We start from the raw sequence: 13,159 nt of genomic DNA on the forward strand, positions 1-13,159 counted from the left end.
ACTTATTAGATAAACAGAACAACTTGTGAATGGAAGAAATGGCCCAATTAGACTGGTGGCTGAAATGTCAAGTACAAGCAAGCTATCAAAAAGATAAAGAAAGAGGGTTTCCTAAGAAATTAAACGACCTTGACCAAATTATCCTGACAGACCAGAAATTAATTTCTAAAATCTATGAATGGTTACTAAGAGAGAAAATGCAGGGAGAGGTAGTCAAAGAATCTTGGATAAAATGGTTAAGAGATTTTGGGTTTAATATTAGTTTAGATGACTGGGAGAAAATATGGAAACGAAATGTAAAATTAACTACGTCGGCCTTGTTCAAGGAAAATCTATACAAAATGATTTACCGTTGGTACTTAACACCAGACCGCCTAGCGAAAATATATCCCAGCTATTCCAACAAATGTTGGAAATGTAAAAAGACTAAAGGATCATTATTTCATATCTGGTGGAAATGTGAGTATGCTAAAAAGTACTGGGTGTCAATTAATATTTGGACTCAAAAAATTTTAAAAATTAAGCTACACCATTCACCAGAATTATTTCTTTTGAATATTTGTAGAGAGAATCTCCCACCTAAAACGATTAAGGTACTAATGTATATTGTTACTGTTGCGAGAATATTATTTGCTAAATACTGGAAGACGCCCCAAATTCCTTCTAGGGAAGAATTTATTGTTAAACTTATTGAAGCTGCGGAGTTGGATTTAATGACTACAAGATTACGTGAAGGCAATTTACAAAAATGTAAAGAGAGCTGGGAACCAATATACCGTTGGGTAAAAAGTAAAGGATTAACATCGGAATAATAGAAATACTATAAATAAATCTCTGTTCGCTCTCGGGATGTTTGGGAGTATGTTTGCGGGGTGGAGGGAGTTTGGATGTATGGAATGTGTATGTTTATGTACTGTATGTATTTGTATGTATTCGTGTCCTTATTTGTTGTATTTGTTTTTTCACTTGGGTGCAATAAACATGGTTAAAACCCCCCCCCCCCCAAAAAGGAATTTAAAAAGGTGTGCTGTCCCTTTAAATGTGATGGCCAGTTCAATTATGCTTGTCACACTCTTGCTCCTGGCTCCACCTCCAAAGTCCCCAGATATTTCTTGAATTGGACTTGGCAACCCTAACTATAAACCCCCTCAGTGGAATATAGTTGCACTACATTATAATGGCAAAGTGTTTTATTTAAAAGATTTAAAACTCATAGATGTATTGATTTCTCTTTACTTGGTACTGTTTTGTGTTTCTGTAATATCCACTATAATACTTGTATTCTAAATCATAATAAGAGGATAAAAACTTATCTATCTGTTTGTCTGTCTGTCTGTCTTTATATGCTGCTGTTCCAAAGAAGGCTCAGAGCAGCAAATAATGTAGTTAAATACGTAATGAAATTGATGGATGGAGGCAAGTAATTGATTGTCTCAACCTGAAGATTTCCAGGGCTTAGTTACATATTCAGCTCCATTTTGAAAACTGATTCAGAGGATGCAGACATTCTTGGAACTAGAAATGGCTTAAAATAAATCTGAGGGCACCTCCACAGGTCAGCCAACACCTTTCCATTTTTATTCAGAACTAAATAAAGGGAAGCTTTCAGCCTTGTCTTGAAATTGTTACCACTCATGGAATGCCACTTCTCCTTTTCGCCACAGAATTTCTTTTGAGCACCTATTTTTAAGAGTATCTTGTTCATGTAATATAAAGGCATATGGATTTTCAGTACATTTCCAAAGGTCATCTGCCTGGTAAAGGCTAACTGGGACAGAAAATATATAAACACAAAATGAACTGGCTGCTATGAATGGCTCTTCACGATATGGATATCTCAGATGACACCATACATTCCATGAAGAATATTCAGTAGTTTGAGGTAATAGTGAAATAGGAAGAGCACTTCCCATCTCTATATCAGCCAGTATCATAATGCCCCTGTATAAATCAATGGTGCAGTCTCATTTGGAATACTGTGTACAATTCTGGTCACCACACCTCAAAAAGGATATTATAGCATTGGAAAAAGTCCAGAAAAGGACAACTAGAATGATTAAAGGTTTGGAACACTTTCCCTATGAAGAAAGGTTAAAACGCTTGGGGCTCTTTAGCTTGGAAAAACATCGACTGTGGGGTGACATGATAGAGGTTTACAAGATTATGCATTGGATGGAGAAAGTAGAGAAAGAAGTACTTTTTTCCCTTTCTCACAATACAAGAACTTGTGGGCATTCATTGAAATTGCTGAGCAGTCGGGTTACAATGGATAAAAGGAAGTACTTCTTTACCCAAAGGGTGAGCAACATGTGGAATTTACTGCCACAGTAGGTGGTGGCGGCTACAAGCATAGCCAGCTTCAAGAGGGGTTTGGATAAAAATATGGAGCAGAGGTCCATCAGTGGCTATTAGCCACAGCATATTATTGGAACTGTCTGGAGCAGTGATGCTCTGTATTCTTGGTGCTTTTTTTGGGGGGGGGGCAATGTGGAAGCGCTTCTAGCCCCACTTGTGAACCTCCTTTCTTTTTTGTCCACTTTGTGACACAGAGTGTTGGGCTGAATGGGCCATTGACCTGATCCAACATGGCTTCTCTTATGTTCTTATAGTTCCAGTGGTATTTTGCCAAAACTCCATTTGAGAAAGACAGGGTGATAACAGACGGGCATTTAGGAGAAGATCGGAGGCATCCCAAATTGGTCCGCTTCAAAAAGAGCCGTCCAGAACGCTCCACATGCTCCCAGGCGAGACAGCCCCATGCTGTCTGCGAGGCAACTTGGCACAATCAGACGGGGGGAGTGCCCCAGAGGCCGGACTGCTCTTTTTCTCCCCCAACAAGTCAAGCACTCATGTGCTCATGTGCTCAAGCACTCTGGGTAGTTTTTACCCAAAAAGGAAGGCCAGAAATGGCTTGGGGCAGCTTGGCAGTTTCACACCACCAAGGTGCCTCACTTGCGCACTTCACTATCCAGACACTGAAAAGGTGACTAGCATGTGGCTCAAAAAATTGCTACCACTTTGTCGTAGCTTTTTTAGATGCTCTGAGGCCGCCAGAGGATGGAGTGAGTACAGGATGCAGCCAGGCAGCAGATGTTTGCATTTGCAAGGATTTTTTGGATCACTTTCTGAGGTGTCTCTGAGTCACCCCAACTGCCCGTCTGCTATCACCCATAGTGGTATACAACAGATGTTTCAGCAAACTGTGGTTTGTTGTTATATGGGTGAGTTTGGGGCTCCTCAGGCTTGTATGCTGCTTTTCTCATATTCTCCTTTTACACAGCTTGACCTCTGGTTTTGCAGCAAATCAGTTTGTTGTGTCCGAATTACAAATGGTAATTTTCAGGGTTGCTGACAATCTGGGGGTGAAAATGTCCTATTATGATGATGGATACTTAAACTGAAGTTTTTCAAGGCACAGAGGTAAATAATACCACTTGGTAAATAATATCCCATTAAGCCTCTGTTAAAAGGGTAGGACACTGTTTTCCCCAGGACACTGTTGGCAACCTAGATGGCTTGCATACTCCTTCCTAGACAGGTTAAACTGGTTAAATAGAAAAGGGAAGTTGGAAAGCGTAAAACATGAAGATGTCAGTGAATGTATGTGCTGTTTACTGGTTGGTACTGATGATTCAATTATTTTGAGCAGCTCTAATATTTGCTCACTTTTTGTATCCAGAAATTAAAACTCGCTTATTATTAGATTTTAATTATTTATTATTGTTAATAATATTACCCAACTTTCCATACTAGCAGTTAACCCTGAATTAAATTCCTAAAGAATAGTATGGTTTTCTGTAATGGAAACGATTTGTTAGACTTACTAGGTTTGTCCTATTAACCCTGTTGGACCTGTTACCCTCCCAGGAATAGCACCCATCTCCAAGGAATGATCAGCCTTGTCCCAGTCATCAGAGAAGGAACAGTCACAGAATGCTTGTGAATGGTTCCTTCTTGCTGAAAAAACACTGAGCACAAATGTCAGTTGCAAGGACTGCAGAAGTGAGAAGAATGACATTCTGACCTCTGTTAATGGTCAGAGATCTATAGATTGCTGAGCAGGGCCTTTGTATAAATAGGGAGTTGCCCAAAAAGACCGCCACAACCACATTTAACTTTAAAAGGGGTAAATTCTCTGAGATGAGGAGGCATGTGAGGAGGAAACTGAAAGGAAAGGTAAATACGGTCAAAACCCTTGGGGAAGCTTGGAGACTATTTAAAACTATAATCCTAGAAGCTCAGATAAAATACATACCACAAGTTAGGAAAGGCACAAACAGGTATAAGAAGAGGCCAGCATGGTTAACAAACAAAGTAATGGAAGCTGTAAAAGGTAAGAAGGACTCCTTTAAGCGGTGGAAAACCAGTCCAAGTGAGATTAATAAAAGGGAACACAGGCAGTGGCAAATCAAATGCAAGACTGTGATCAGGCAGGCAAAAAGGGACTATGAGGAGCATATTGCAAAAAACATAAAGACCAACAATAAAAATTTCTTCAAATATATTAGAAGTAGGAAACCAGCCAGGGAAGCAGTGGGGCCCTTGGATGACCATGGGGTAAAAGGATTACTGAAGGAGGATGGGGAAATGGCTGAGAAGCTGAATGCATTTTTTTGCCTCCGTCTTCACCGTGGAAGATGAGAAGTGTTTGCCCGCCCCAGAACCACTAATATTGGAAGGGGTGTTGAAAGACCTGAGTCAGATTGAGGTGACAAAAGAGGAGGTCCTACAACTGATAGACAAATTAAAAACTAATAAGTCACCGGGTCCGGATGGCATACATCCGAGAGTTCTGAAAGAACTCAAAGTTGAACTTGTGGATCTTCTAACAAAAATCTGTAATCTTTCATTGAAATCTGCCTCCGTTCCTGAGGACTGGAAGGTAGCAAATGTCACCCCCATCTTTAAAAAGGGTTCCAGAGGAGATCCGGGAAATTACAGGCCAGTCAGTCTGACTTCAATACCGGGAAAGTTGGTAGAAACCATTATCAAGGACAGAATGAGTAGGCACATTGATGAACACGGGTTATTGAGGAAGACTCAGCATGGGTTCTGCAAGGGAAGATCTTGCCTCACTAACCTGTTACATTTCTTTGAGGGGGTGAACAAACATGTGGACAAAGGAGACCCGATAGATGTTGTTTACCTTGACTTCCAGAAAGCTTTTGATAAAGTTCCTCATCAAAGGCTCCTTAGAAAGCTTGAGAGTCATGGAGTAAAAGGACAGGTCCTCTTGCGGATCAAAAACTGGCTGAGTAATAGGAAGCAGAGAGTGAGTATAAATGGGCAGTCTTCGCAGTGGAGGACGGTAAGCAGTGGGGTGCCGCAGGGCTCGGTACTGGGTCCCATCCTCTTTAACTTGTTCATAAATGATTTAGAGTTGGGAGTGAGCAGTGAAGTGGCCAAATTTGCGGATGACACTAAATTGTTCAGGGTGGTGAGAACCAGAGAGGATTGTGAGGAACTCCAAAGGGATCTGTTGAGGCTGGGTGAGTGGGCGTCAACGTGGCAGATGCGGTTCAATGTGGCCAAGTGCAAAGTAATGCACATTGGGGCCAAGAATCCCAGCTACAAATACAAGTTGATGGGGTGTGAACTGGCAGAGACAGACCAAGAGAGAGATCTTGGGGTCATGGTAGATAATTCACTGAAAATGTCAAGACAGTGTGCGTTTGCAATAAAAAAGGCCAACGCCATGCTGGGAATTATTAGGAAGGGAATTGAAAACAAATCAGCCAGTATCATAATGCCTCTGTATAAATCGATGGTGCGGTCTCATTTGGAGTACTGTGTGCAGTTCTGGTCGCCGCACCTCAAAAAGGATATTATAGCATTGGAGAAAGTTCAGAAAAGGGCGACTAAAATGATTAAAGGGCTGGAACACCTTCCCTATGAAGAAAGGTTGAAACGCTTAGGGCTCTTTAGCTTGGAGAAACGTCGACTGAGGGGTGACATGATAGAAGTTTACAAGATAATGCATGGGATGGAGAAAGTAGAGAAAGAAGTACTTTTCTCCCTTTCTCACAATACGAGAACTCGTGGGCATTCGATGAAATTGCTGAGCAGACAGGTTAAAACGGATAAAAGGAAGTACTTCTTCACCCAAAGGGTGATTAACATGTGGAATTCACTGCCACAGGAGGTGGTGGCGTCCACAAGCATAGCCACCTTCAAGAAGGGGTTAGATAAAAATATGGAGCAGAGGTCCATCAGTGGCTATTAGCCACAGTGTGTGTGTGTGTGTGTGTGTGTGTGTGTATATATATATATATATATATATATATATATATATATATATATATATATATATATATATATATATATATATATATATATATATTTGGCCGCTGTGTGACACAGAATGTTGGACTGGATGGGCCATTGGCCTGATCTAACATGGCTTCTCTTATGTTCTTATGTTCTTAGGGCTTTTGGGGGGGGGGAGCTTTTATTGTATTATATTGCTGAAAAAGTGATTATTTGATGAAAAGGCAGGATATAAATATTTAAATAAATCATAGATGAATTTTATCATTCAGTGGAACAAATTAAATCTGATGGATTGTAAATTACGGTAGTTGTATGGGTGTGATTGGTTGCTTTTAATCTTATTGCAGTTTAGCTTATCTGTTATCAGAAATGATACTGTTATTGCTATAGACTATATCTACAATGATTAATACTGCTTTGTATTGCTAATGGCATTCACTAATACTTACATTTGAGGGGCAGTTTACTTCTCAGAATGTGTGAAGTGCAGATCAATGTCTCTTCAGGACTTTGAGTAATTTGCAAGTAATGTTATGTTTTTATAATTGTTTATGTTTGAATTTCATTTAATTGTAGTGGAATGGCAAAGGGAAGTGTTCAAAAAGCTTTAATGACTTTTTCCTGTCCACATTATCTGTTGGCCAAACTCTAGTATGTTGGCGAAGAATATATAAATACAAAATCCCTCAAGTGCTGAGTCGGAAAGCTTTGCTATTTCTTGTCCTTTCACAGAGTTCTGAAGCCTTGGAAGTAATCATCCTGGAGCGGTGTTGTATTGTTCAGTGCAGGAATAAAGCAGATGTTTCAATAATTCTCAGTAAGTAAGAGACTTCTAATGGTGCAGCTAATCTTCTCTTTTGCATTTGCCAGGCAATTTCCCCCTCAAATGTTTACGCAAAATATATCTCCAGTTCGGCAAAAGGACAAGGATCAAAGTACAATCACAATTATTTTGATTTAAAATTCTCATGGAAGTATTTATTTAGGGTGGCATTTGATTAGTTTAGGGTTTTTACTTACTGACCACTATAAATTGTTATTTTAATTCTAGTTGTTATGTATTTTGTGTATTTTTAGGTTTCTTGTAAGCTGCATTGAATTCTGTATATTCAAAAAGCCACTATTAAATATTTTTTTAAAAAATAAATATTTTAATAATATCATTATTATTGTATTGGGATGAAACATTTCAATGTTATGCAAATTGTCCTTGATTTATTTGTTCAGTCTGGAAAATCTGTTCTCCCCTTCAGCACCTTGAAAGATTCTTTATCTGGTGGTGAACAGGGACTAAACCCATAAAATTTATCTGTCTGTGTATGATCTGCTTTCAAAACACTTCTGATTTTCAGAATCCTCTCCTGTGCATCTGAACCAGAAGTGTAGGCGCTTGCCCTCTTTGGACTCATTTTCAGACATATTGACAACATGGCATTTTGTCTCATGGCCACATACTTGCCAGTCCCTTCTGTTTATGTTAGCAATTCAAGGTCTGAAGGCAGATGATGTTGAAGCTAAGTAGATCTAGACCTGGTCTGTTTTAGAATGGAAGACTAGCTACAAATTTTAAGTACCCTACTATAAATTGCAGGAAAGTAAATAAGGTTTTAACTGTAATTATTGAATGGAATTGTTGTGGGGTAGAAATTTATAACTCTGAGGAGGAATTAAAGTTGCCTTTTGATACATTGCAGAGTGAAGTAGTAGGGAAGTTAAATATTTGAATAAGTATTGGGGGGGGGATGAACATCCACAGAGTTGATTTTTTTTGTTTTCATGTTTTTTAACCTAAAAATTCTAGCATTTTATTTTTTAAAAAGTTAAGTGAAACATTTATTAGTCAGCGAATATAGTTTACTTACATTGAAGTACCTTTTATTCCTTCAGAAAGGTCTCCATTGTGCTTTTTATTAACTCTTTCATCAGCATGCCTTGCGGAGATACAAGCCACTGCATCCTGCTGGACTGAGCTGTGGATGCTACCAAGAATATTAAGCAACTCTGTTGCTAAAGGACCATACTTTTCCTAATATATTGCTGCTGAGCCACTTTTGTACAAATTGCAAGCTATGTGCACTGAAGAACTTAAACTGGGGATATACCAAATAAAGTATGTACTTAACTTTCTCAGTGAAAGAAACTGCACTTGAAAGTTATCTGGAATGCCCAAAGTTCACAACAGCAGGTATAGGCTATTCCAGGGCCACACCCCATGACATCACCATTGCTTTGTGTGGGGCTTTTTGGAGAAGAAGCTCAGCCAGAACTCATTTGCATATTAGCCACACCTTCTGACATCAAGCCAGCCAGAAGTGCGTTCCTGCTGAAAAAAAGCCCTGAGCTGTTCCAGGAGATCTGCTGGTTGTTGTTCTAAGATTAATGGAGAACTCTGCTTTGTGATGCACAGCTTTTTGGATGGTCCTGTTTGTGGATCAGCCCTATTACTTGAAACCTTGTGAGACAGTTTCTACTGTGTTTACTCAAAGGAAGAAGACTCGGAATGTAAGACACACATACGCATGTTATATACACAAAAGTGTAGTTTGTATACAAATGTAAGATGATCCCCCTCTTTTTAAATGGAATTTTTTTGGGGGAAACCTAGTCTTCCATTAAATAAATGCTGTAATTTATAATGCTGAGTCTCAGCTTAATTTTAGCACATTTGCTAAAGAAATGTTGCTTAAACTGTATTCAGCTTTGGGGTTGTTATGGCACAGGGAAGTCTCAGGACTCCCAGCTTCCCTTCCAAGTTCTGAAGCCTTGCCTCTGTGTCTCTTGCTGCCCAGCACCTGGTCACTATGGGGCCAGTCTATTGCTTTGCATGCCCCTGGAGGAATAGCCACTTGCCAATGGCTTACCTTCCCCCAACACTCCTTTTAAAATAGTGTGTCCAAGATGGTGGAGGTCTACGTGTTACCACTACCAGCATCCAAAGTTATAAAGTATTTATTAAAAAGAAAATGTTCACAAGCATACTTTTAGCACAGACCCAGACTGAGCAAGGGATTCAAATGAAATGGATAACATGCAAGTCCTCTGTCCCTCTCTCTATACATACCTAATCAGATGTTAAAATATACGACAGGCTCCTAAGGCTTAAGAAGTTACAAATCTCAACATATGTACCATTGCATTGAAGTTTTTTTCATAGCTCTCTGGGCCAGTTCATGGTGAATGGTCAACTCCTCCAGACCTCAGTTCTGTCTGCTCTGATGGACCCAGCACAAAAGATACCTTCCTCCTTGCTCCCTTGAGTTTTATAACCCTTTCCCCCCTACCCATTGACCAGGTCAGAGAAGCATTTCCTTGAACGTCTTCCTGGAGATTATTCCTGGAGCCTTTCTAGTCTGAAGTCCTGCAAATCTCCATTCTTTGCTTGGAGAAGGGGGACAGCTTGACCCACCCATTACCTAAACCTATTAGCTTTTGTATGACGGTGGGTTGAGGTAAGTCTGGAAAGCAATTGCACTGACATCCCCACTCCAAGCCTGTTCTTTGTTCAGAGAGGGGGAAAAAACCTTTTAAAACACAGAATGAAGGTTTTGCTGATTTCAACTCTTCAAAGAAAAAATGCATTTCTTCACAGATGGTAAAGTTCAGCTCATAATGGAGTTATTTATCTTGCCATCTTTTAATAGTTTAAGAGTGCAATCCGGGGGGGGGGGGCAGAAAGTCTTTTGGAAGCAGACAAGCCAGAACGTGGGCACAAGAAGGGTTTGCGCTGATCTATGACCGGTGCCACCAGAGCGGAGGAGAGGTACATGGGCAGGGGGCCACCTGAGCGGTGCCCCACCCGAGGACAGCGGCACCTGAGGGCTGAGCCTCAGGTGGAGGCTGTGCCTCAGGTTCAGGTAGAGGAGGGGGTGGAGTTGGGGGCGTGGCCAGGCTTAGGTGGCTTCCTGAATAGTTCAGCCCATGACACACACCCCAAGAGGTGCAACTTTACGCCCGCAAAAATGGCGGCGTGCTCCATAGGCACTCATTAAAACCAAAAACAAAGGTCGCCGCCACTGCTGCGGAAGCTCAGAAACCCCTTAGGGAGTGGCGTGATTATTCTCACCAATCCCCTTGCGACTCGGGCTGACGAGCCCCCTCCCCATCACCCAATCGTGGTCTCCCCCCTCCTAGAAATACTTCCATTCTGGCCTTGCACAACTCAGTTGTTAGTGAAAGCAGTGTATGGCAGGAAGTTCTGCCGGTGAGCTCCCTGCCATACGGATTTAGAGTGAGGGACAGCCAGGCACGTTGGTGACGGGTTTTACACCTCGCGGTTGCTTTGACAGTATCTTTGCCATGCGAGGGGGAGAGAGAGGTCTCTCCCCTGGGGTTAACTGCTCTTGTTTCCAGGTCTCCACAGGTTCTGGGCTCCTGGAGGTTCTGCATTCGAGGACTGTCACTCATGGCTGGGTAAGTTCCACTGACCCCCCGCCTCCCCCTCCCCTTGCTCTTGACCGCTCAGTGTGCGAGCATCTCTGGCACATGAACCAGGCAGTGGGCTCTAGCAGGGGGCACATGCTGACCCCAGCCTCCTGTGCTGCCGCCTGCTCCCTGCCCTTGGTCTGCCCTCTGCCACATTCCCAACCCCTGGCAGGGCATGGGGCATGTATGCGTGACAGCTGCCCTGTTGCGGGGAGGTGGGTCAGAGACTGTCCCTTTAAGAGAGCACCCAGCTGAAAAGCAGCCCACTCTTCCAGCTGCTGCCCCTGCAGGTGCTCTTGATCTCTATCTCCGTTTTGCAGGTAGGACTGCAACACAGAGGCTTCTGCGTGTGCTGCTCCACCCCCCACTCCCTCAGATGGTTGTGCCCACTGCTCGGAATGGAGCCCCACCCACGGCGAGACTGCCCAGCATGCACCAGGGAGACTGTTGCACTCTGTTCTGGAAAAATAAAGTCTGAGCTGTGCCCTATGTTTTCTCTTCTGCTTGGCATCTGCTGCACGTTCCCTGGGCAACCCTCCCCCCCGTCAGTGGCCTCTCCGAGGGAATGCCTGGGAGGGTGGGCAGACTTGGTTTGGGGGGGGGATAGTCTATGAGCCGCCATGCTGCCCCCCCATGTGGCTGGACAGGGGAGGGGAGTGCTGCCCCTCAGCCTGCCTGGGCTAACAGCCTACCTGACCACGCATAGCTGTTGTGCGCAGGGCACTAAGGGCTGATGAAGTGGACTCAGAGTTCTGCGACTGATGCACTCGCACTCTGAGTTCTATGGCCCCCTGGTGAGATGTTCCGTGCACATGGCAGGGGCGTCAGGGCAGCACAGGGGGTCTCTGGGTGGTGGTGGGGTGTCTGTTGCTGGGCTGCTCACTCCCAGATTGCTTTGTATTATTATTATTATTATTAATTTCTCACCCCACCCCATGAATGGCCTCAGGGCATAATAAAAACAGTAAAAATCAATGACATAAAACAGTTAAACAATTTCACGATTAATAGGAGATGATAGATGTCCTGAATTATAGCAGTTTGTAATCAGTAGGTGGGAGGTACTTAAAGTATCATGCCCCATATATAATAAACAGTATCTGGGCAGCACTGAGTAGGTATCATTATAGATTTTTTTACTAAACTATTACCTAAAATACAAGTCTAAACAATTTTTCTTCAGCACATATAAGTATAAAAGCGTTAGAGCCGTCTCAACACAGAACTGGCTGGCTAAGCTTAACCATATTAAAAGCACAGACTGACTTGTTAGTTTAACAATACCATCATTAAAATAAGGATATGGAACAAATATCTTTATCCTTCTAACTAACTTAATTCAAACAGAAAGAAAGAGGGGAAAAAACGATTTAAAATGTCATAGAACATAGGGAGAAAAATAAAAATAAACTAAAGATAAGACATAATAGTTTATCTCTCAGTATAGACAGTTTCTCCAAACAAACATGCTAAGAGCAGATCTACCAGATTACTAAATAATTGTGCTGTCTGCCTTCTTAACAATTGATCCAAATTAACTATTTATATAACATTTTTGCCAAACTTTTCAATCCTTAAGTTCTCACTTGATTTTTTAAAATCACATATCAGTTCTTATTAAAAATGCCATATCTAATTACCCACAGAGGGAACAACAGTTCAAAGATCCTTCTTCCTGAAAGTTTTCCACGTCTTGATTTTTTTGCTGCTTAACTCAACCATATTGAAAATACAGACTAGCTTATTAGTTTAACAGTATCCAATTATAATTATTTATATCCAATTATGAAGATATTGGATTTATATCCCGCCCTCCACTCCAAAGAGTCTCAGAGCGGCTCACAATCTTTACCTTCCTCCCCCACAACAGACACCCTGTGAGGTGGGTGGGGCTGGAGAGGGCTCTCACAGCAGCTGCCCTTTCAAGGACAACCTCTGCCAGAGCTATGGCTGACCCAAGGCCATTCCAGCAGGTGCAAGTGGAGGAGTGGGGAATCAAACCCGGTTCTCCCAGATAAGAGTCCGCACACTTAACCACTACACCAAACTGGCTCTTATAACTATTTATATCCAATATCCAGTTATAACTATTTATTTACATAAAGTTCTTTTCAAAACTTTTCAATCCTTTAGCTCTTATATCCATATTACTCTAGAAGAAACAGTTTAATATAACCCAAAAAATCTCACAGCCTTTTAAGATCACATATCAGGTCTTATTGAGAGTTCCATATCCGACTACCCAGAGAGAGAGAGAGACAGTTCAAAAACCCTTCTTCCTGAAAAATTTCCACATCTTGATTTTTTGGCTGAGATGCACCTTCTCTCTCCTTAATGCAGTCATCCCTCTCAGTAAAAGTAGGAAGGATTCCATGTCATTTGTTCCTCTCGAAAAAACTTCAATCAGTCTCGATTTCTGGTCTTTTTAACTGCGCCATAAGATTCCTTTTTGGTTTTCTTTTGTTCG

The 13,159-nt window shown here is 41.7% G+C and overlaps 1 protein-coding gene across 2 annotated transcripts in view; it reads left to right on the plus strand.

Annotated features, from left to right (window-relative positions):
* INPP4B (inositol polyphosphate-4-phosphatase type II B) overlaps positions 1-13,159 on the plus strand; it is a 394,186-nt gene that overhangs the window by 81,310 nt on the left and 299,717 nt on the right. For both annotated transcript variants that reach the window (XM_060246716.1, XM_060246717.1), the window contains exon 3: positions 7,003-7,087. In XM_060246716.1, coding sequence (XP_060102699.1) covers positions 7,003-7,087 — 85 coding nt within the window. The remainder of the gene's footprint in view (positions 1-7,002; positions 7,088-13,159) is intronic.

Source organism: Heteronotia binoei, chromosome 9, assembly GCF_032191835.1.
Source record: "Heteronotia binoei isolate CCM8104 ecotype False Entrance Well chromosome 9, APGP_CSIRO_Hbin_v1, whole genome shotgun sequence".
NCBI lineage: Eukaryota > Metazoa > Chordata > Lepidosauria > Squamata > Gekkonidae > Heteronotia > Heteronotia binoei.